Genomic DNA, 21,298 nt, shown 5'->3' with positions numbered 1-21,298 from the left:
ATTCAGCTGTGCTGTTCCACGGTGTAGAAAAGACAACTCCCACATCCTGTTATGTCATGATCCGTTAAGTGTACTAGCTCTTCCATGAGCCTCGACCACAGAGGTATATATAGAACCTGGAGAGCCAATGAGATGCGGCGCAGCATTAGCAGCCGTGAAGCCGAGCGGCGGCCATATTGGTGGGCCGAATGTTTTGTCAACAAACCATTGCGCCCATCGGTGACTAATACTAGTAATAGACGCGACAGAAGAAGTAAAATGTCAAATTGTGCAGTTGAAGTTGAAACCAGTATATCAATGGTCATTGAAGAGAATGGAATACTTGTTGCACTTTTCTTTTTGTCTGTTTATTGGACACATTAAAGAATAACACATTTGCAATGATTGTCACACTGCAAGTCACTGCCTGAAGCAAGATACTTTTCAATGGAAAATCTGTCAATAGTTAGTGTATGAAAGCAAATGATACCAACCAAAAGCACAATTTATTTTTATTACAAAAAAGGCAAACAAAACATTGTACAATTTACATCATGTCATGTCGAGCATTTCAGCGCAGTTGTCAGTGACCAAGCCATTCTCTTTCAGGTCGTGCACAATGGTCTTCAGTGACTCCACCTTCCTGGCTAGCCTTCTGTTACGCTGGTGGCTCAACTTTAATTTCTTTTGAAAATGGTCGAGTTTGGCACTTGCATCATCCAACTTTCGTTTCAGTGAACGTGGGCTACTGACAATGGTGTACGAGTGATCCTCATTCTTACATGAAGGTCCCTTCTTGGGATGAGTGTCTTCAGTCTTTCCTGGTTCATCCTCAGTAGGGGCTGGCTCGTATTGTTGAACAATTGACCTTGCTGCTGGTGGTTTCCTCTCAACTGTAGCCTATTTGCAAAAATAGAATTTGACACATAAGTGAATGGTTCATACATTTGAATAAATTGATAAACAAGTACACATACATTCAAAGTACACCGCCCCCATGCCAAATAATTAAATATCCCACAGCGCGGCATTGCCGGGGCGCCTCGGGCGCCCGGCAATACCGCAGTGCAGCTCATTGACGCTGCATTGGGAGGGAGAGGTGTACACTAATTGATTGATTAATTGTATAATGAAAATTAATAAAAGATTATCACAAAATATTTTCTTAATCAATTGGCTAATAGCATAACTAAACCACTAGTGCTTCATCTGAAGATGTATCTTTTAGGAATTTAATTAAATAAGTCATTAATAAAAATTTAAATAATTAATTGATTAATCAATAAATAATTAATCCATTAATCAATAAATAATTAATCGATGAATTGATTAATCGATAAATCAAAAATATCCTTGATAGCCACATCACTTGGTCACTGTCATGTCCAAATATTAGCTTCCCAGCTCAAAAGGTGCCTGAGATATTGGCCAATTGAGAAAGAAAATAAATAAATGATTAATAATGAAAATAAATAAATAATAATCATTAAAAAATTAAATTAATAATCAATTCGGTCACAGAACACATAAACCACCACCATTTCATCAGAATCTAACTGAAAAAAAATTAAAAAGATTTTAGTAATTAATCGAATAATTAAATAATTAATCGATTAATTGATTAATTGATTAATTAATAAATCAAGAATAGCCTTTGCATCCAAATCCCCCTTTCATTGGCATGTCCAAATATCAGCTTCCTAACTCAAAAGGTGCCCGAGTTAATGGTCAGAAGAGAAAGGAAATGATATCAACCATACATTTGCAGCTCAAATTGATTAATTAAATAAGTACTTAATTAATCGCTAATAATTAAATAACTCCTTAATTAATTGATTAATCAAAAAACAAAACATACCGTTTTTGACAAAGGACTTGCTCACTACTGTGCCGAAATTTCAGCTTCCCAGCTCAAAGGATGGCTGAGATATCGCCCAGACAAACAAACAAACAAGAAAGAAAACAAGAAAGCAAGAAAACAAACAAATAAATAAACATATGTCACCCACAGGGTGAACCGTATCTTGCCAAAATGTGAACATGAGTGACTTGCTTCAGGTCACACTGAGGTGAACAGAACTGCTATCCACTAGAAGCGACTCTTTGAGGAATGTCTGCCCACGAGATATTCCGATGATAATCGTTCTAGAGAGTGACCTTGAAAAATACGTGTTTGCCTTATAACGTCACCAAATGACGTCATTTATATAATGTCTAAAGCTTGACCTTGACCTATAAATGTCTAAAGCTTCACTTCGCAAAGTGACCTTGACCTTTGACCTTGACCTTAATAATTTCGTATGGTGAATAGTATGTCTTCATGACCAACGCACATGAAATATTGAAAGATTTTGATGAGAACTGAGGAAATAATTTTTTCATGAAAATTCCGTTTTTTCGTCATGACGTCATCAAATGACGTCATAGCGTCAAACTGTTTACAGATCTGGGAAGCACTCATCAAGGGCATTCATATGAGGTATTACTCGATATGGTACCTACGATTTCAAAATTTGACCTTGGGGTCAATAATTTTCGACCTCCAGCGCTAACCATGAAGGTCAAGGCCGATCGCCACCAAAAACTAATCAGCTGAGCGCCGGACCATATACTAGATTCCCATGAAGTTTGGAGACGATCCGATCAAAGTTACTCAAAAAATTAGTGTTTCGTCGACCTCCATGATTGACCACAAAGTGACCTTGACCTTTGACCTTGACCTTCAAAATTTTGTGTGCTGAAGGGTATCTCTATAGGACTCTGATATGCGAAGTTACAGGAGTTTCCAATAATAACTGTGGTCTACAGAGTGATCTAAACGTGAAAAAAAAATGATTAACCACAAACAAAAAAACAAACAAACAAACAAACAAACATACAAGCTGACTAATACATCTTGCAAAAACTTCGTTTTGGCAAGATAACAACCAGAGTGAAAACTGAGTACTCCCTTTCAGCGTGCGTCACTGCCGAGCCCCCTTCGGTGCCCGGAAATGACGATTTGCAATGCCTGGAGATGGCATAGGAAAGGTGCGGTGTACAATTAACGATTTAAAGTATGTATGCATGCATGCACATGCATTTGTATGAATGCCGTGTGTGTATTTGAATAGCACAACAATAAAAACAAGTCAAGTGAATCCACTTGGATTCTGCCCAGGTTGGCACATGGAAATTATGATGTAGCATAATTATCATCTCGGGTCAAGATTTGAAATTATGCCATGGTTTTTGTAAAATTGCTACTAGTATTCACATTATGTACTTTCACCAAAACATACATCATCATAGAAACATACATAGAATTTGGGTCCTCTGGGTCATTTGGGTCCTCTGGGTCATTTGGGTCCTCTGGGTCATTTGGGTCCTCTGGGTCATTTGGGTCCTCTGGGTCATTTGGGTCCTCTGGGTCATTTGGGTCCTCTGGGTCATTTGGGTCCTCTGGGTCATTTGGGTCCTCTGGGTCATTTGGGTCCTCTGGGTCATTTGGGTCCTCTGGGTCATTTGGGTCCTCTGGGTCATTTGGGTCCTCTGGGGCATTTGGGTCATTTGGGTCCTCTGGGTCATTTGGGTCCTCTGGGTCCTCTGGGTCATTTGGGTCCTCTGGGTCCTCTGGGTCATTTGGGTCCTCTGGGTCCTCTGGGTCCTCTGGGTCCTCTGGGTCATTTGGGTCCTCTGGTTCCTCTGGGTCCTCTGGGTCCTCTGGGTCCTCTGGGTCATTTGGGTCCTCTGGGTCCTCTGGGTCCTCTGGGTCATTTGGGTCCTCTGGGTCCTCTGGGTCATTTGGGTCATTTGGGTCCTCTGGGTCATTTGGGTCCTCTGGGTCATTTGGGTCCTCTGGGTCATTTGGGTCCTCTGGGTCATTTGGGTCCTCTGGGTCATTTGGGTCCTCTGGGTCATTTGGGTCCTCTGGGTCATTTGGGTCCTCTGGGTCATTTGGGTCCTCTGGGTCATTTGGGTCCTCTGGGTCATTTGGGTCCTCTGGGTCATTTGGGTCCTCTGGGTCATTTGGGTCCTCTGGGTCATTTGGGTCCTCTGGGTCCTCTGGGTCATTTGGGTCCTCTGGGTCATTTGGGTCCTCTGGGTCATTTGGGTCCTCTGGGTCATTTGGGTCATTTGGGTCCTCTGGGTCATTTGGGTCCTCTGGGTCATTTGGGTCCTCTGGGTCATTTGGGTCCTCTGGGTCATTTGGGTCCTCTGGGTCATTTGGGTCCTCTGGGTCATTTGGGTCCTCTGGGTCCTCTGGGTCCTCTGGGTCATTTGGGTCATTTGGGTCCTCTGGGTCCTCTGGGTCCTCTGGGTCCTCTGGGTCATTTGGGTCCTCTGGGTCCTCTGGGTCATTTGGGTCCTCTGGGTCATTTGGGTCCTCTGGGTCATTTGGGTCCTCTGGGTCATTTGGGTCCTCTGGGTCATTTGGGTCCTCTGGGTCATTTGGGTCCTCTGGGTCATTTGGGTCCTCTGGGTCATTTGGGTCCTCTGGGTCCTCTGGGTCATTTGGGTCCTCTGGGTCATTTGGGTCCTCTGGGTCATTTGGGTCCTCTGGGTCATTTGGGTCCTCTGGGTCATTTGGGTCCTCTGGGTCATTTGGGTCCTCTGGGTCATTTGGGTCCTCTGGGTCATTTGGGTCCTCTGGGTCATTTTGGTCCTCTGGGTCATTTGGGTCCTCTGGGTCATTTGGGTCCTCTGGGTCATTTGGGTCCTCTGGGTCATTTGGGTCCTCTGGGTCATTTGGGTCCTCTGGGTCATTTGGGTCCTATATTCCTATCCTATAACATATATATATATCTCCTATAACCTATCCTATAAATATAGATTTGATGACGTCATGTTTACACATCTGAGCGACAGAAATGAGCGACAGAAATGAGCGACAGAAATGGGTGACAGAAACTAGCTTCACTTTTGAGCGCCCGAAATTCCCAGGCAAACGCTATAACGCACCAGGTTTCATAAGTGTCACTTATGAAAAACGTGCTTGAGATTATTAAATAGCATGATTTTAAAATATCAAAACAACTTGAACTTAATTGAAAATTGTTCGAATATCAATGTATACCTTTGTCAAATGTGCTGGGAAGTTGAAACAGCTTGGGACGGTGTTTGGCTTGAGTCGAACTGTTTGACCTGTTCTGTCAAAACTGCTGTCTGTGAAGTGATCACTGCACAGGACTGCGGTGCCTGGAGTGGGCTGGAAGGACTCTCTTCTCAAAGCAGCACTCCATCTGGAGCACAGGTCTTTGTCCTTTGGGAACCTTGAAATAAAAACTTCACTGATTAGTTCCAATTCACTGTTTTGACTATTTAGGTCGATGAGTTGTGACACAAACTAGTTTATCCAAAACTTGAATTTTAAATGTAAATGAAGGTTGTAGATTTCGAAATTTAAAACAATTGCTGGCAATGCTTCAATTTTTCACAGAACGTCAAAATTTGGACTTGTAATTTCAGTTTATTTCACCAGAACAAACTTTTGTTTGAGCTCAAACACTTAAATGAACATCCAACATCCACAGAGGCATATACAGTCACGTGAAAAAGTAAGTACACCCCATGTAAAGTTTTGACTTTTTCAACATATTTCAACATACAGCTATTTGATCTTCATTTCAACAATATTGTGAGATAAAGGTGATACAATATAACAAATATCATGAAACATTTACATTTTGTAGTCCATTGTATAATTTAAATAAACAGAAATGCAAATTTCGCATGTGGAAAAAGTAAGTACACCCTTGGCTCGAATAGGTGGTATTTGGCAGAAACAACCTCAAGTCGGCGTTTCTTATAACTGTCTACCAGTCTCTGACATCAACTGGGAGAAATTTTTGCCCACTCCTCCATGCAGAATTCTTTCAGCTGTGGGATGTTTGAGGGGTTTCTTGCATGCACAACCACCGTTTAGAGGCCATTTTTCCCCGCAAAGCGGGGGTTGGCCTTTTCGGGGACCGTGGTAGTTGTTGTTTTTTGGTCCCCTTTTTGAAGCAATGTTTTACGGCCGGATGCACAGCTCGTTTCAAATCCCCCCACAACATCTCGATGGGATTTAGATCCGGGCTTTGACTTGGCCATTCCAGAACCCTCCATTTCTTTCTTTTCAGCCATTCCTTGGTGGATTTACTGGTATGTTTAAGGTCATTGCCATGTTGCAAGGTCCACCTTCGGTTTGGCTTCATCTTCTCCGACAGATGGCCTCACATTATCCTCAAGCACCCTCTGGTACAATGAAGAATTCATAGTGGATTATATGATGGTGAGCTGCCCAGGCCCTGATGCAGCAAAGCTGCCCCAAACCATAATATTTCCACCACCATGCTTTGCAGTTGGTATCAGGTTCTTGTGGTCAAATGCTGTCTTTGGTTTTTGCCAAACATGTCTTCTGGTACTGTGGCCAAATAGCTCTACCTTTGACTCATCTGTCCAGAACATATTGTTCCAGAAGTGCTGGTCTTTGCCGTGGTGTTCATTGGCAAACTTTAGTCTTGCCCTGATGTTCTTTCTGGACAGCAAAGGTTTACTCCTGGCACACCTCCCATGTAGATCAAATTTGTGCAGCCTCTTTCTAATGGTAGACCCGTGCACTTTGACATCACCAGTGGCAAGTGCTACCTGTAGGTCCCGTGATGACATTCTGGGGTTCTTACAGACTTCTTTCAGCATATTATGGTCTGCTCTTGGGCTGAACTTGCTGGGGCGGCCTGGCCTGAACAAGTTGGCAGTTGTTTGGAATCTTCTCCACTTGTGGATGATCTTCCGAACAGTCGATTGATTGATTTCAAATTGTTTGGAGATCTTTTTAAATCCCTTCCCAGACTCGTAGGCATCTATTAGCTTCTTTCTGAAGGCCTCAGAGAGCTCTTTTGATCTAGGCATGGTGACGCCGCACACTTCAACAACAAAGAGCAAACCAAACTAAATGTCTGAGGTTTAAATAAGACAGGTTCCTCCAAGATCCTCTCTAACGATGTTCTAATCATTTGCACCTGAGCTGGTGCACCTGATTCTAATTTTAGGTATTTGAAGTAGTGATAAATGTAGGGGTGTACTTACTTTTTCTACATGCGAAATTTGCATTTATGTTTATTTAAATTCTACAATGGACTACAAAATGTAAATGTTTCATGATATTTGTTATATTACATCACCTTTATCTATCAATATTGTTGAAATGAAGATCAAATAGCTGTATGTTGAAATATGTTGAAAAAGTCAAAACTTTACATGAGGTGTGCATGAGGATCTCGCGAGATCTCGGAGACGGTGGGAGGGATTTTCGAAGCTCCACACGGTCTCCACGTTTTTCGAAGTTAAGTCTGTTCACAATTGTATTTTGTCGAAACTGTATTTATCTTTCGGTGTGTGAAGTTATTGTGTGCAACTTTGGTTGTTTCTCGGTGTTTATCTTTCATAAATTGATCGTCTGTTTGCCGTGTCGTGTCTTGAGGCCTTGTACAGTGTGCACTGTACAACCTTGAGGCTTTGTTTTTCTCTCAGCGGTCCGTCGTTTGTGATCCAATAACTTTCGTTCTCTGTATTCCCAGGCTTTTCACCCATAGCCTACTTCCTTGTGTAAATCTCAACTCAAAAAAAACAAAAACAAAAACAAAAAAAAACAACATTTCCTTCTCTGTTCTCATTCGTTTATTCATTCTTATTCGTTCGTTCGTTCTTCGACCACGTGTTTCTCCCCCATTTCCCCAGATAGTTTTCACTCATTAACCATCAATGTTTACACTTTCCCCTCAAGTTATGTATTCCGTCATATTTTATAACACCTTTTTCTTCTTCTTCTTTAAAAGGCTGCCTTCGACTTGCTCACCAAATCAATTCATCCCAAAAAAAATATCCATCTCCTATAGTGCCTTTTTTCTACATTCCCTAAACTCTCCTGCACTCCATCCTCCATCCAGCGTCCTTAAACGTATTTTTAACTCGAAGGTCACAAGAAACTCATTTTGCAATAAATGTTCGTTCCCCATAAATCGTACACTTTCAAAAATCCAATCTCACCCCTCCCCTCCAAATCTTCCCCATAACCCCTCCCCTCCAAATCTTCCCCATCACCCCTCCGCTCCAAATCTTCCCCATCACCCATCCCTTTCAAATCTCCCCCCTTGCCCCCTCCCTCCTAAACTACCCCCTCACCCCTCCCCGCCAAGACGCCCCCTCGCCCCTCCCCTCCTAGACTCCTGCCTCACCCCTCCCCTCCAAATCTCCCCCATATCCCATCCCTTTCAAATCCCTCCCCTTGTCCCTTCCCTCCCAAACTCCCCCCTCACCCCTCCCCTTCAAATCTCCCCACCCTCATTGCTTCTCAATTTCCCCCCTCTCACTCCCCCTCCTCAAAGCGTCCTCCCCGCTTCTTCCCCCTTCAAACTCTCACCTCCATCTCCCCCAACCTTCTGCCTCGCTCTTCCCCCTCCTCAAATAACACCTCATTGTGGCCCACCCAATCACCATCAAACCTTTTGTCCGCCCCATCCTTCCCTTTCTCCGAGCTATTCTGAAATCTCTGACACACCTTCAACAGCTCTCCCTATCTCTTCCACCTCTTCCACATCTTACCCTACCCCTCCTCCCCCCTGTTCTGTATCTGATGCTCCCCCTTCCTCTTCATTAACGGTATGGACCTCAAACATCCGGGGCCTTCGTTCAAACTTAACTGATCTCTCCATACAGGTTGCTTCTGTCAAACCAGACGTGATCTGCTTAACAGAAACTTTCCTCCTTTATGATGTCTCTGATTCCATAGTATCTCTCCCGGGCTACTCCCTCCTCCGGTATGATAGACCTGAGCCTCGTCCTGGAGGCGGGGTTGCTATCTTTATCAAAAACTCTCTTCCTCACTCGCCCTGCACTGCACTCTCTCCACCTCACCCCCAGGAATACCTCTGGCTACGGCTTCCCCTTCGCTCCCACCTCTTGTTCATATGTGTGTTGTACCGTCCACCAAACAGTGATGACTCCATCTACATCTCGCTGTCTGATGATATGGACCAACTTCTATCTACTCATCCCAACTCTCTCTTCCTCATATGTGGTGATTTCAATTGTCACCATGCCAGTTGGCTGGGTGTGGGTACCTCTCTCACCAGCCATGGCTCTTCAGCAAAGGACTTCTGCGACTCACTGGGACTGACACAATCTGTCAATTTCCCGACCCGGATCTCAGTCAACGGAACATCTTCTCTTCTGGACTTGGTTATGACTAACTTCCCTGAAAATGTCTGCTGCTCTTCTTCTGCTCCGATCGGATCATCTGATCATGTCCTTGTTAAAGTGGACATCTCTCTGACCATCCTCAGGGAGCCTGCTCAGCGTCGACGAGTCTGGCATTTCACTCAGGCCAACTGGCACGGTCTTCAAGCAGCCATCAATCATCTGGACTGGTCTCCCATCTCTACCACCTCTGACATCAACTCATCCTGGGAATTCTTCCAAAGTAAATTGCTCTCTCTCATGCACAGATTTATCCCATCTCGTCTTCAGTTGTCATACCCTTCCTCCCGTCCATGGTACACGGAATCTTGTGGTGAGGCTGTTGCCCAGAAACAACTTGCCTTCGTCTCCTGGAAAGCAAATCCAACGGAAGGAAATCTCATTTCCTTTCACAAAGCCCGAAACAAGTGTGTGTCCACCCTCAGGAGAGCCAGGAAACAATATCTCTCCGTTCTCAAGACCGAACTCTCTTATCTGTCTCCCTCTTCCAAATCCTGGTGGCGTCTGGTCAAATCCGTTTCTGGTGTTTGTTCCCCCTCCATCCCCTCCCTTACCTCAAACGGCTACACAGCTGACTCCGCACGTGAAAAAGCTGAATGCCTCAACTCTGTGTTTGCCTCTAAATCTTGTGTCCCAAACCCATCCCTCTCTGTACCCACCATACCCAGTCGTACCCTGCTGCTCCTGGACTCCGTGTCCTTTCCTCCTGACAATGTGGAAAAGTTTCTGTCAACCCTCGACTCTGATTCTGCAACTGGACCCGACGGCATCAGCCCACGGGTCCTAAAATCCTGCTCTGCTGCTCTATCTCACCCGCTCTCTGTTCTCTTCACCCTCTCTTTTGCTCAAGGTCAACTGCCATCTGCTTGGAAATCAGCCAACATCACCGCTTTGCACAAAAAAGGTGCAAAAACAGATCCTAGCAACTACAGACCAATCAGCCTTCTCCCAATTATCAGCAAAGTCATGGAATCCATCATTGCTTCGGATATGAAATCTTTCCTCTTCTCCAATGGCTTGATCTCTGATCATCAATTTGGTTTCAGACCAGGTCACTCTACTCTGGACATGTTGCTTCTGCTGTCTCAACAATGGATGGAGGTCCTCAATGCCAAACAGGAAATCAGAGCTGTCTCCCTCGACATATCACGTGCCTTCGACACGGTCTGGCACCCCGCTCTGCTCACCAAACTCTCCTCCTTTGGTATCCATGGAAATCTCCACGCATGGCTGGCGGACTTCCTCTCTAGTCGTCGTCAACGTGTGGCCCTGAATGGGTTTCTCTCATCTCCTCTTCCTGTTCAGGCTGGAGTTCCCCAAGGCAGTGTTCTGGGCCCCGTGCTTTTTCTGGTCTTCATCAATGATCTCTCTGACTCTCTCGAAAATCCTCTCTATCTCTTTGCTGATGACTCCACTCTCTGCCGTTCCAATTCCTCTTCCCTCAGATCGGCAGTCTGCTGCCTCCTCACTCTCTGAAGACCTGGACAAAATCACAGACTGGTCAAACAAGTGGAACATGTCTTTCAATCCTGACAAATCTCACACTCTTACTATGTCTCTCCGAAAAGATCGACTGGACAACCCTCCCATCTACTTTCTCAACAATCCTCTCCAAGAAGTTCTGTCGCTCAAGATTTTGGGTCTCACTATCTGCCATGATCTTTCTTGGGAAAACCACATTTCCAAGCTGGCCTCCAAAGCCAGTCGCCGTCTGGGCATCCTCCGTCGTGCGAAGTCCTTCCTCGGCACACCTGAGCTCCTCACCACATACAAGGCTTTCATCCGCAGCTCAATGGAATACTGTTCTCCCCTATGGGCCGGTGCTCCTGCCTCACACCTAGCTCGGCTTCACGCTGTTGAAACCAAAGCTTTCAGAATTATTGGAATCTCCCGCGATGAAGCTATCTCTGAGGGCCTTTCACTCACTCACCGCAGGCAGGTAGGTGGTCTTTCTGTCTTCTACCGACTCCTCTCCGGCCTTGCACCCCCAGCTCTCTCTGTGCTGTGTCCCCCAAATATTCCTACAGGTCGCACAAGATCTGCCAGCAACCCTCTGATGGTTAAACTGCCGAAATCTCGGCTCTCTGCTCACCTTCACTCTTTCATTCCTCTTTTCTCCCGCCTCTGGAACAAACTCCCTCACTCCCTTCAATCCCACTCCTCCCTCCAGGTCTTTAAAACAGCTGTTCACCACCATCTCTTATCTTCCCCCATCCAAAACCTTGATCTTTTCTACCCCCGCTAATTCACCCCAGATCCACCTTGTTTGAAATTCCAACTTCTTTCCTGGAAGTCCTGGCAGTGTCCATATGTTTTATACCTCTCCCACCGCCCCCTTCCCATGCCCCCCCCCCCCAAAGCCCTCGCCCTCTCTCAGATCTCTCGATGTCTCCATGTCTCTCGGTCCCTGCTCTCAAATGTTGTGTTTGTGTCCTTCCCCCTCTCTCCCCATCTTGTCTACCGCTCCCGATGTTATATGTTTTATGTGTCGGTTTGTCTTTCTGTGTGATTAATGTTCGCTCTTTCACGAGCCTCGATCTTGTATACAAAAAAAAAAAAAAAAAAAAAAAAAAAAAAAGAAAAAAGAAAAAAAAAAAAAAAAAGAAAAAAAAAAAAAAGTGTACTTATTTTTCACGTGACTGTATGTGGAGTGACGTAAACAAAATCACATCTGCCTTACAAACTACGGACACAAAAAATACTGTGACTGCCAATTAGCCAAAGCCAGTGCCGGATTAACAATGATACGAATGGTACGTTCGTATGGGGCCTCCACAATTTGGGCCCCCCCACAAACACCTAATATTTTGTTTTAATGTTGGTGCATACGACAATAGAAGAATCTCGAGGTTTTCCCAAATGTGTCTGACGTTGATGATAAGTAACTGTAGAGAGGAGAGTTCATGCTCTAAGCGATCAGAAATGACCATGTATATATCGCTCTACAATGTACGTAACAACATTTCACTATGCTAAGTTCTCCGATTTCAGTGCTGCTAAAACGGGAAGGGAGTGTTCATAAATTATGTAGTGGGTGGGGCGGTGAATTGGAAGTAGGTCAGCGTAAAACTTTCGTGACCCCCCCATGTACCAAGGGCAAACTTTTTCTCCCCCACCCAACAGCAAAACTTTATTGCCCAACCCCCTCACCTAACTTAATTAAGAGTATCCCTAACCTTTTCCCCTGACGACTTGTCATAAATAAGACACCGTTTTAGTAATCTAATTTATCAATTATAATAGCCGGCGAAGCCGGTGTTGTGAATGAACGCGTACGTATTATGTTGAAAAGCCAGATTTTGCTGGATCCTTTGAGAATTCCAAGCTTTGACGCACCAAATCATCAATGGAGGCCACCATCTTGCGGATGCGGAAGTATGCATAAAAAATTGGGAAAAAGTTCAATAGGAGTTTGTTGCACCCGTCTTTTTTTGATTCACAATGTTATGCACCTCTAATTTGTAAATAAAATACTTTAAGACCAACCTCGTTCCCCGGGCCCGCATGGGCCCTAGTTATCTTCAACGAAAATCGTCACCAAACACCGGAACCAATGAGATTCGAGCATTTGAAAAAATATTTCAAAAACCAAATCGCTCCATAGAGGCCGCCATCTTGTGGATGCGGAAGTATGCATAAAAAAAATTGCGAAAAAGTTCAATAGGAGTTTGTTTCACCCGTCTTTTTTTGATTCACAATCTTATGCACCTCTAATTTGTAATTAAAATACTTTAAGACCAACCCCGTTCCCTGGGCCCTGGTTATCTTCAACGAAAATCGTCACCAAACACCGGAACCAATGAGATTCGAGCATTTGAAAAAATATTTCAAAAAAGCTTCTTACTGCGTTTCGGGGGGTGAAAACGGCATCAAATATTCTAAAATTGACGAAGAATTATTTTTTAGAAATATCGCGGCCGTAGGGGGTAGTTTTTCACGGCCGGAAATATCCGAAGTCGAGACGGATTTCGCCGAATTAGTCAAGAAGTAAATTTTATAGATTTTAATCTCATCCAGAATGCAAATGGTGTCATTTTGAACTAGGTACGGTACCTACTACACCTACCTACTACCAACTACCTAACCTACTCATGCCATAGTGATGGGTAAAATAGTGGCAAGAGGCTTTGGCTTCGCCGGCTCATTGCGGCTTTGCAGTCGGGTACTCGTACATAAATAATCATAAAATACGTGTCAGACGGAGGACACGGCAGGAAAATTTCGTTGCAAAACAATCACTAACTTCCCCAGTGACAAAAAGACGAACACATGCTAACCTTTCTCGTGTTTCTGTTGTACAATAATTTGTTGTGCACATTATTCCACTTACCTATGAAATGATACATTGGAGCTCTTCCCTGTGGCATTTGTGCAACCAAATGCAGCACATTGAGGCATATTTTCAGCGTGAGACTTCAGCAGAGCTGTCTGTGTCTAAACGTTCGAAGCAGCTGACAATCGGCCCTCCAAGATGGCCGTCTCATTACTTCCGGCTGCTTCAAAAGAGAGGCTTCATTGGCTCTCCAGATTCTATTTATAACTCCGTGGCCTCGACTATGTTGCATACAAATAAATAATCGCACCAGTCAGAAAATATAATTTTGTCAAACGATAAATAAACCACAAAATCAGTCAGTTCATCTCCATCAATAACTGCAAATCCCCCACTGCTCCCCTCCCCCAAGGTGTCCCCCAAGGTTCAGTTCTTGGCCCCCTCCTCTTCATCCTTTACCTGTCCCCCCTCGGTCACTTAATCCGCCGTCATGGTCTCCAATTCCACTGCTTCGCCGATGACATCCAGCTTTTCATCTCCACCAAGTCCATCTCCACCGCCACCCACTCTATCCTGACAAACTGCATCACTGAAATAAAATCCTGGCTTCAAATCAACTTCCTCAAGCTTAACTGTGATAAATCTGAAATAATCATCATTGGCCCAAAAACGCTCACCAAGTCCACCCATAACTTTGCCCTCAACATCGACGGTTTCCCAGTATCCACCTCCCCTCTCATCCGGAATCTTGGCATCATCTTTGACCAAACCCTCTCCTTCGACAAATACACTAAACAGATCACAAAGACAGCCTTCTTTCACCTGAAAAACATCGCCCGTCTCCGTCCAGCCCTCTCCTCCGTGGCTGCAGAAACCCTCATCCACGCCTTCATCACTTCCCGTCTGGACTACTGCAATAGCCTCCTCTATGGTTCACCCTCAACAATCACCAATAAACTCCAATACATTCAGAACTCCGCTGCCCGTCTACTCACCCATTCCCGGACCCGTGACCACATCACCCCCGTCCTTTACAAGCTTCACTGGCTCCCCATCTCCCAGAGAATCCAGTACAAAATCCTCCTCTTGACCTACAAAGCCCTCCATAACCTGGCCCCATCCTACCTGGCTGACCTCCTCTCCAGACACACTCCCACCCGCAACCTCCGCTCTGCTGGTACCAACCTCCTGACCCCCCCCCCCCCCAATCCGGACCAAATTCAGATCCTGGGGGGACAGGGCCTTCTCCATCGCTGCTCCCACCCTCTGGAACTCACTACCTCACACCATCAGACTCCTCCTCACTCACCACATTCAAAACATCACTCAAGACCCACCTGTTCAGCACTGCATTCAACATTCAACCCACAGCATTTAACCCCTGACTATCACTTCTCCTTCTCCCTCCTTTGTGCTTTGAATATTTCCCTATTGATTCTTTTTTTTTTGCAATTGTTTTTATGTTTTGCTATGCATTATGTTTTGCACTCTGTCAAAGCGTCTTTGGGCTTCCTGAAAAGCGCTATATAAAATAAATGCATTATTATTATTATTATTATTAAAATTGTGTGCCCCATTTCACTGGTGTCCGTTGACCGAAAAAAACCCTCACGTGACCGGAAAAAGAAAACACCACGTGACCGGAAATAGTTCATTTTCACAACATTTTGACGGTACGTCAAGTTTGGTGATACTATTGTATTTTTCGTAAAAGTATACGTTCTTATTGCTTTACTGGTGCTTAAAAGTCGGTGTTTGTAAAAAAAAATGTTTTACTCGGGCTGTCATGTCAGTCAGTTCCGAATCGGGTTCCGGGTTCGGGGAAGTCCGGCAAATGCAAATGGTGTCTTCTGTCATCGTAAGATTTTTTGATAAGGTCGAGGGAAACCGAAAGTAATTAATTTAAAGCAGCTTTTGGTAGATTTGGTAAAACTGTGCAATTGTGGGTTTTATGTACACTTTGTTTCCTCAAAGGACCTTCTTGATACCAAAATAAAAACGAAGAAGAAGCAGTCTGAAGAGTTTGTCGTACTTCCGGATGATAGGAACACGTGTTTACGCATCAGCCAATCATAACTCAGCGATGTTGAGGAGTTTGTGCGAACTGCGAAATCCGGCATTCCTGGTGAAGAAGCTTGCGAGATGTAATTTGGTTTCTTTAGATGTTAATACAAGCTTCTAACGGTCGCTAATCCGGTATTTTAAAATAGTGAAGCCTCGGTCGGACCAACATCCGGGGAACATGCTGTCCTTGATTGGAGCGGTCCGGCGGACGGTGCTGCGATGCGCTCGAAGTCGAAGGAGGCGGCCGGCGGAGTACGACGTCTACAGAACCCACCCGGCGACATGGGACCAGGTCAGGGGTTCGACAAGAGCTGCGTCTGGCGGACCCTCGGCCTCGGACGGAGGGGAGGGTCTCAGGCGAGTGGACAACGTGTGCGATGTGCTGGCCGGGAGTGCCCGGAGCGGACGCGTGCTGGTGCAGGTAAGAGCCGCGCGCACGAAAATACAAAGAACACACAGGAGGCCATTTGGCCCATCACGCTTGTGCTGCATCAACATTGCATGAATTCATACCAGTTTCTCGACTTAAATTCACAGTGGGGAGGGGCACGCGGCATGCACGAGGGGAGGGGCACGCGGCATGCACGAGGGGAGGGGCACGCGGCATGCACGAGGGGAGGGGCACGCGGCATGCACGAGGGGAGGGGCACGCGGCATGCACGAGGGGAGGGGCACGCGGCATGCACGAGGGGAGGGGCACGCGGCATGCACGAGGGGAGGGGCACGCGGCATGCACGAGGGGAGGGGCACGCGGCATGCACGAGGGGAGGGGCATGCGGCATGCACGAGGGGAGGGGCATGCACGAGGGGAGGGGCATGCGGCATGCAACACGTAAGTCTGTGTCTATGATCCTTCCTGCAGAATGAAGAGCCCACATATGTAATATTTCCATGCACTACCAAAACCATCTCCCTGGAGTCATTCCTTCTGGTCTCCACGTCACCCTCACCGCCACCTGCGCATGCTCAGCACTCACTGACATTCCGGCGGCATACCGATCGCTGTTGTAGTGTTGTAGGCACACATCGAGAGACTAGCAACATGCTCGACCACCGCTAACGTCATGCGCTCTCCATGCAGGGCTGGGTGCAGAGCCTTCGGGTTCAGAAGGATGTGCTGTTTGTTGATATCGGTGACGGATCTTGCAGTCGCGGTCTGCAGGTGATCGCCGATCCTTCTCTGCACAGCAGGTTTGCCTCCCTCTGTGTCTCCACGTTGATTATCACCCTCGCAATCTGTATTGTCACGTTAGGGGCCATATATATATATGTAGGTTTTGCAAATATGGCGGAATTTTTATCTTGAGCGAAACTTGCCCCCTCACCCTGCATGTGGGAGTCTGAAGATCACACAGACTTCAATATGAACTGCAAGGACATTAGTAGGCAATGGACAAACACCTACCTGGGATTTCAATGGGGTTTGCACATCATGAGCAATAATTTCAGGTGAAAACACTAAACGGGCCCACTCAAGTTTTAAAATAACAGAAAACACTCTGGTCGCCTCAAAATAATTGTGTATGACTGAGTTCCTTGAACACAATCCTTGAAAAACATTGTTACCTTGATTGTCGCAGATGATGCAGTCATCTTTGCGGAGACGTTGGGTATCCTTACGGGGGCCCTCCAGGCATTAAATGAGGAGGCGGAGCCGCGGGGATTATGGATTTCCTAGGTCCAAACCAAGATCGAGGCTTTCAATGACATCTTGGATGCTGCTGTCTTGTCTGTGCCTGTTTGTGGCAAAGACGAGGTCACAAACAGGTTCACTTACCTTGGCAGTGTTATTCATGCCTCCGCATGTTGCGAGCCAGAGGTTGATAGACGTCTGGGTCGGGCCTGGGGAGTCATGGATTCACTGGATCATGGGGTGTGGCGCTGTCGGTATCTATGCAGGAGGACGAAAGTCAGAGTCTTTAAGTCCTTGGTGCTTCCAGTCTTGCTCTACGGATGCGAGATTTGGACCCTTACCAAGGGCCAGAGAATGAGACTCAAGTCCTTCAGAACCAAGTCTCTTCTGAGAATCCTTGGCTATTGCTGGTCGGACTTTGTGTCCAACAAGCGGTTGCCGAGAGAGACTCAGATGAGATTTGTTTCCTGTATGGTCCGTGAGCGTCAGCTCGTTTTCATGTGGCTCGTTTTCCGGACGCTGATCCAGCTCACCAGATACTCTCAGCAAGGGAGCCTCGTGAGTGGAGGAGGCCAACGGGCCGACCGCGTGCCTCGTGGTTGCAGCAGGTTGATCGGCCTCTCAAGGAGATAGGGATGCAATCCCAGTTCAGCTCATGCTTCTTGTCGCTCACAGTAATCGGTTGACCTTCATGTGCAGCATCTTTATCTGTCTCACCACCATCCCTAATGGCATTCACCCACCTTCCATATGTTTTCATGGGAAATTTGGCAAGAAGCAGAAACGGAACAAAAAAATGAAAGTGTTTTAATTATTTTTTAAAAAGAGGGACGAGGAAGTGGTGGGAGGGGAGTCCCGGTAACTTAGAAACCCGGAAAGAGATTTGCTTGGGGAGTGTTAATGAAGTTAAAAACTCGCTATTCTTTCTTACCGTTGCTCTCTCCTGTTCTCCAATCCGCTCTCCTCCCCAATCAGCAAACTGACGTTTGGTAGTGCAGTGGAAGTGGAGGGTGATTTGCAAGCAAGTCCATTCCCTGCACAACCTGTTGAAATTGTCGCTTCATCAATCGTTGTTGTCGGAACATGTGACCCACTGGTAATGAATGCCCTCTTTGTTTTGTCTTTTGTGCTATGGTTAAAATTATGAATGCAAAAATTAGCAAAAATCTCATAGGTATTTTGTGGGGAGGGGAAGAGAGGTGGCAGGCATGGTTCGATCTGCCCTTCTTCAGTGGTATTCTCTAGGGGTACGTGGCCAAGTATTTCAGATTTTAATAGAGGCCCAAATACCTGTTTAGATTGCAATACAGTTGATCGTTGCATAAGCTTCTCCCTGTTGTCCTTTCTCTGTGTGGCCACTTGATAAGAAGCAAAGATGCACGTGTGTTCTTCCACACGTACCAGGAATACCCACTGAAACGTAAACACCGCTATTCCCTGGAGAACACGCGTCGGTACCCTCATCTGCGATGCCGTGATCCGGCATTTGCTGCCCTGCTTCGACTCCGTGCCGTAGCCACAGCAGCCACGCACAAGTTCTTCCAGGTAACTTGTGCCGGCCAAATCCACCTCGCCTGTTTTCTCATTCCCCCCAAACATGCGTTTTCATGTGCTGCCGAGCTGACGGCACCCTCCTCCATTGTCGTCCATCTCGAGCTGCTTCATAATCTGTTGATGGTGTCGTTTTGTCTTTGTTTTCCATTAAGGTAAGGCCCACTGATACGCTTAAATTTCAACCATTTATTGTGAATCGCTGATTGTGAGATCCAAGTGATCCACCTCAAAAGATTGATACTTTCTGGAAGTCTATATATATATATCTTTTTGTTGTTGTTGTTGTTGTTGTTGTTGCTCTAACTTGTCCAAAGTTGTATTCTTGGTGCTTTGTGTAAACCTTTATGCACGTTGCTCTTTGTTCTCGTACAGTTCTCGTCCATTTTATTTACCATTCAACAACTTTATGCTTCATGTATCTTTCTTTTATATGTAAAGAAAACAAATTACATGCTCTTCTTCTTCCTTTTTTATTCGCGTGTCCCATAATGCCCCCGCTACTTTCAAACCTTTGCCCCATCTTCTATTATCCATTTTCTATTTATCTGATTCAATCCCATTGTGTTCCTCTCTTGGCCATTTATACTTGTTTTTGTGTTATTCCTTCTTCTCTCCTTGTGTATGTCCATCCTTTGGTAGTTTGTGAATCTGCTGCCCTTTGTCATTTAGCTTCTCCATGAACATAGACCCTTGTGTATAAAAAAAAAGGCCTGACATATTTTGTTTCCTGGGAAATCTTGTATTCTATGAAGAAATGTAACCCATGGTATTCCTGGCTCACTCCTCGAAGCTGAGCTGAAATACGAAGTCTGCCTATGTATGTGCATTCTCTTTTTATGCAATCTTTTTCGAGTCAGACAAGGTTGACATTAAGTACATCGATGCAATCATTTTCATTATTTCACTCTTGTCCGATAATCCCTGGTGTTGGCTTAGCGGTTAGGGTGCCGGCTTGGGATCCTAGGATCCTGGGTTCGAATCCCGGTCGATCGTTGAATTAACGCCAGGGGGGTTGACTCAGCCTGTCATCCTTCCGAGGTCGGCAAATTGAGTACCAGTTTGCTGGGATGAATGATCCCGGTGTGTACCCCGATTTAGAATAGGTACACCGTATCCCTGCGCATCGTAAAAGCGTGACCAAGGGTTGGCGTCAGGAAGGGCATCCGGCCATAAAAACATTGCCTCAAACAGGGAACCATGATTGTCATGGGGCCCGCAGGCTAACCCTAACAACTCTAGCGGGGAAAATGGCCTTAAAACGATCATTCATTCATATTCATTCACTCTTGTCCGATAATGTTCCATTGTTTTTTTATTATCATGCAAAGTTGAAGGTTGGTCAGAGCTAAGCTAAGCAACTGAAGGTCAGAGGATGTGGGATTTTGATGAACGTGTACCAGTATAATTTATTAATTAATTATTTATTTATAAAATAAATTTATTATTTATTTATAAAAAATAATTTATTTTCATTCGGAGACAATATGGGATGGTTGTGCAAATTTTTGAAGCACTGGATGGAGGTACACTGTTGGAAAAAGACGGAAGAGATTCCACTGGCTGGAAAAGCAAGGGACAGATAAACAAGAAGTTTGGTGTTATCATGGTTACCAAGGAGTATAGATAGAGAATCCCTGGTGTTGGGCTAGCGGCGAGGGTACCGGCTTAGGATCCTAGGATCCTGGGTTCGAATCCCGGTCGATCGCTGAATTAACGCCAGGGGGGTTGACTCAGCCTGTCATCCTTCCGAGGTCGGCTAATTGAGTACCAGTTCACTGGTAATTCCCTGTTTGTCGTAAAAGGCGACAAACAGGGTTGGCGGCAGGAAGGGCATCCGGCCGTAAAACATTGCTTCAAAAAGGGGACCAAAAAACAACAACAACAACCACGGTGCCCGAAAAAGGCCAACCCCCACTTTGCGGGGAAAAATGGCCTCTAAAGGTGGTTTTATGGTTACCAAGGAGGATGTTGCTGGATAAATGTGTTCGTCCTCGTTGAGCTGGAGAGGAAAAGAGGGCCCTGGAAGAATAGGGGAAGCAAGAGTAGACAAAAGACTTCAAATGACTGAAAACCCAACCAGCCTATGATGAGGAATTAGCGGCCTCTTAATGGCGAATGCTGATTATTTCAAGACCTTTAGCCTCTCTGACGTCCAGCAAGGAGGCAGAATGAATGTAAGTGGGTTGGCTTACACGAGAGAGAGCAAGACTCCAGCGTCCTCTGAGCAAATGCTTTATACGCTCGGAGAAGTTCTGGACAATCGAGGAAGGGGTTTTCCTCGATAGAGAAGTCCCACTGTGTGCCGGCTTGAAGATGTGTTTGCCATGGAAAAAGTAGCATTCCATACATGATGATACAGTGCACCTGCGGTATTTCATGACATTGAGCCCAATTTTCTTTTTGTTCAAGGCCTGTCAGGCAACAGGTGACAGACATTTCCTTCTTGACCCTATTTTAAATGTGCTTTGGGTTGCTGCTTTTATATTGTCACTACAGTGTTGACTGATTCCCGAGCCCTCTTTCCTTTGTCTCGCAGGACCAGGGCTACCTGCAGATCCACACACCAATCCTAACAT

At 45.5% G+C, this 21,298-nt stretch overlaps 2 protein-coding genes across 5 annotated transcripts in view; one reads left to right on the top strand and one right to left on the bottom strand.

Annotated features, from left to right (window-relative positions):
* Window positions 1–328: 328 nt before the first annotated feature.
* Window positions 329–21,298, bottom strand: part of LOC137439605 (THAP domain-containing protein 1-like) — a 270,238-nt gene continuing 249,268 nt past the window's right edge. Inside the window, exons 1-4 of one of the 3 annotated variants that reach the window (XM_078768167.1) lie at window positions 13,931–14,079; window positions 13,529–13,752; window positions 5,036–5,231; window positions 329–879 (exon numbers count right to left, since the gene is read on the bottom strand). In XM_078768167.1, coding sequence (XP_078624293.1) covers window positions 532–879; window positions 5,036–5,231; window positions 13,529–13,596 — 612 coding nt within the window. In that variant the 5' untranslated portion in view covers window positions 13,597–13,752; window positions 13,931–14,079 and the 3' untranslated portion in view covers window positions 329–531. Of the gene's footprint in view, window positions 880–5,035; window positions 5,232–13,528; window positions 13,753–13,930; window positions 14,080–21,298 lie in introns of those variants that run through there. The other 2 variants (XM_078768169.1, XM_078768168.1) reach the window with 2 other exon arrangements.
* The window catches only part of NARS2 (asparaginyl-tRNA synthetase 2, mitochondrial), a 16,146-nt gene continuing 9,960 nt past the window's right edge, over window positions 15,113–21,298 (top strand). The window contains exons 1-6 of one of the 2 annotated variants that reach the window (XM_068135511.2): window positions 15,113–15,144; window positions 15,682–15,956; window positions 16,617–16,726; window positions 18,144–18,264; window positions 18,573–18,713; window positions 21,259–21,298. The exon at window positions 21,259–21,298 is cut by the window's right edge and continues 41 nt beyond it. In XM_068135511.2, coding sequence (XP_067991612.2) covers window positions 15,714–15,956; window positions 16,617–16,726; window positions 18,144–18,264; window positions 18,573–18,713; window positions 21,259–21,298 — 655 coding nt within the window. In that variant the 5' untranslated portion in view covers window positions 15,113–15,144; window positions 15,682–15,713. Of the gene's footprint in view, window positions 15,145–15,278; window positions 15,330–15,681; window positions 15,957–16,616; window positions 16,727–18,143; window positions 18,265–18,572; window positions 18,714–21,258 lie in introns of those variants that run through there. The other variant, XM_068135510.2, reaches the window with a different exon arrangement.

The sequence above is a fragment of the Myxine glutinosa genome, chromosome 14 (assembly GCF_964187855.1).
Source record: "Myxine glutinosa chromosome 14, kmMyxGlut1.1, whole genome shotgun sequence".
Classification (NCBI taxonomy): Eukaryota; Metazoa; Chordata; class Myxini; order Myxiniformes; family Myxinidae; genus Myxine; species Myxine glutinosa.
This window is presented reverse-complemented; position numbering and strand designations above follow the sequence as displayed.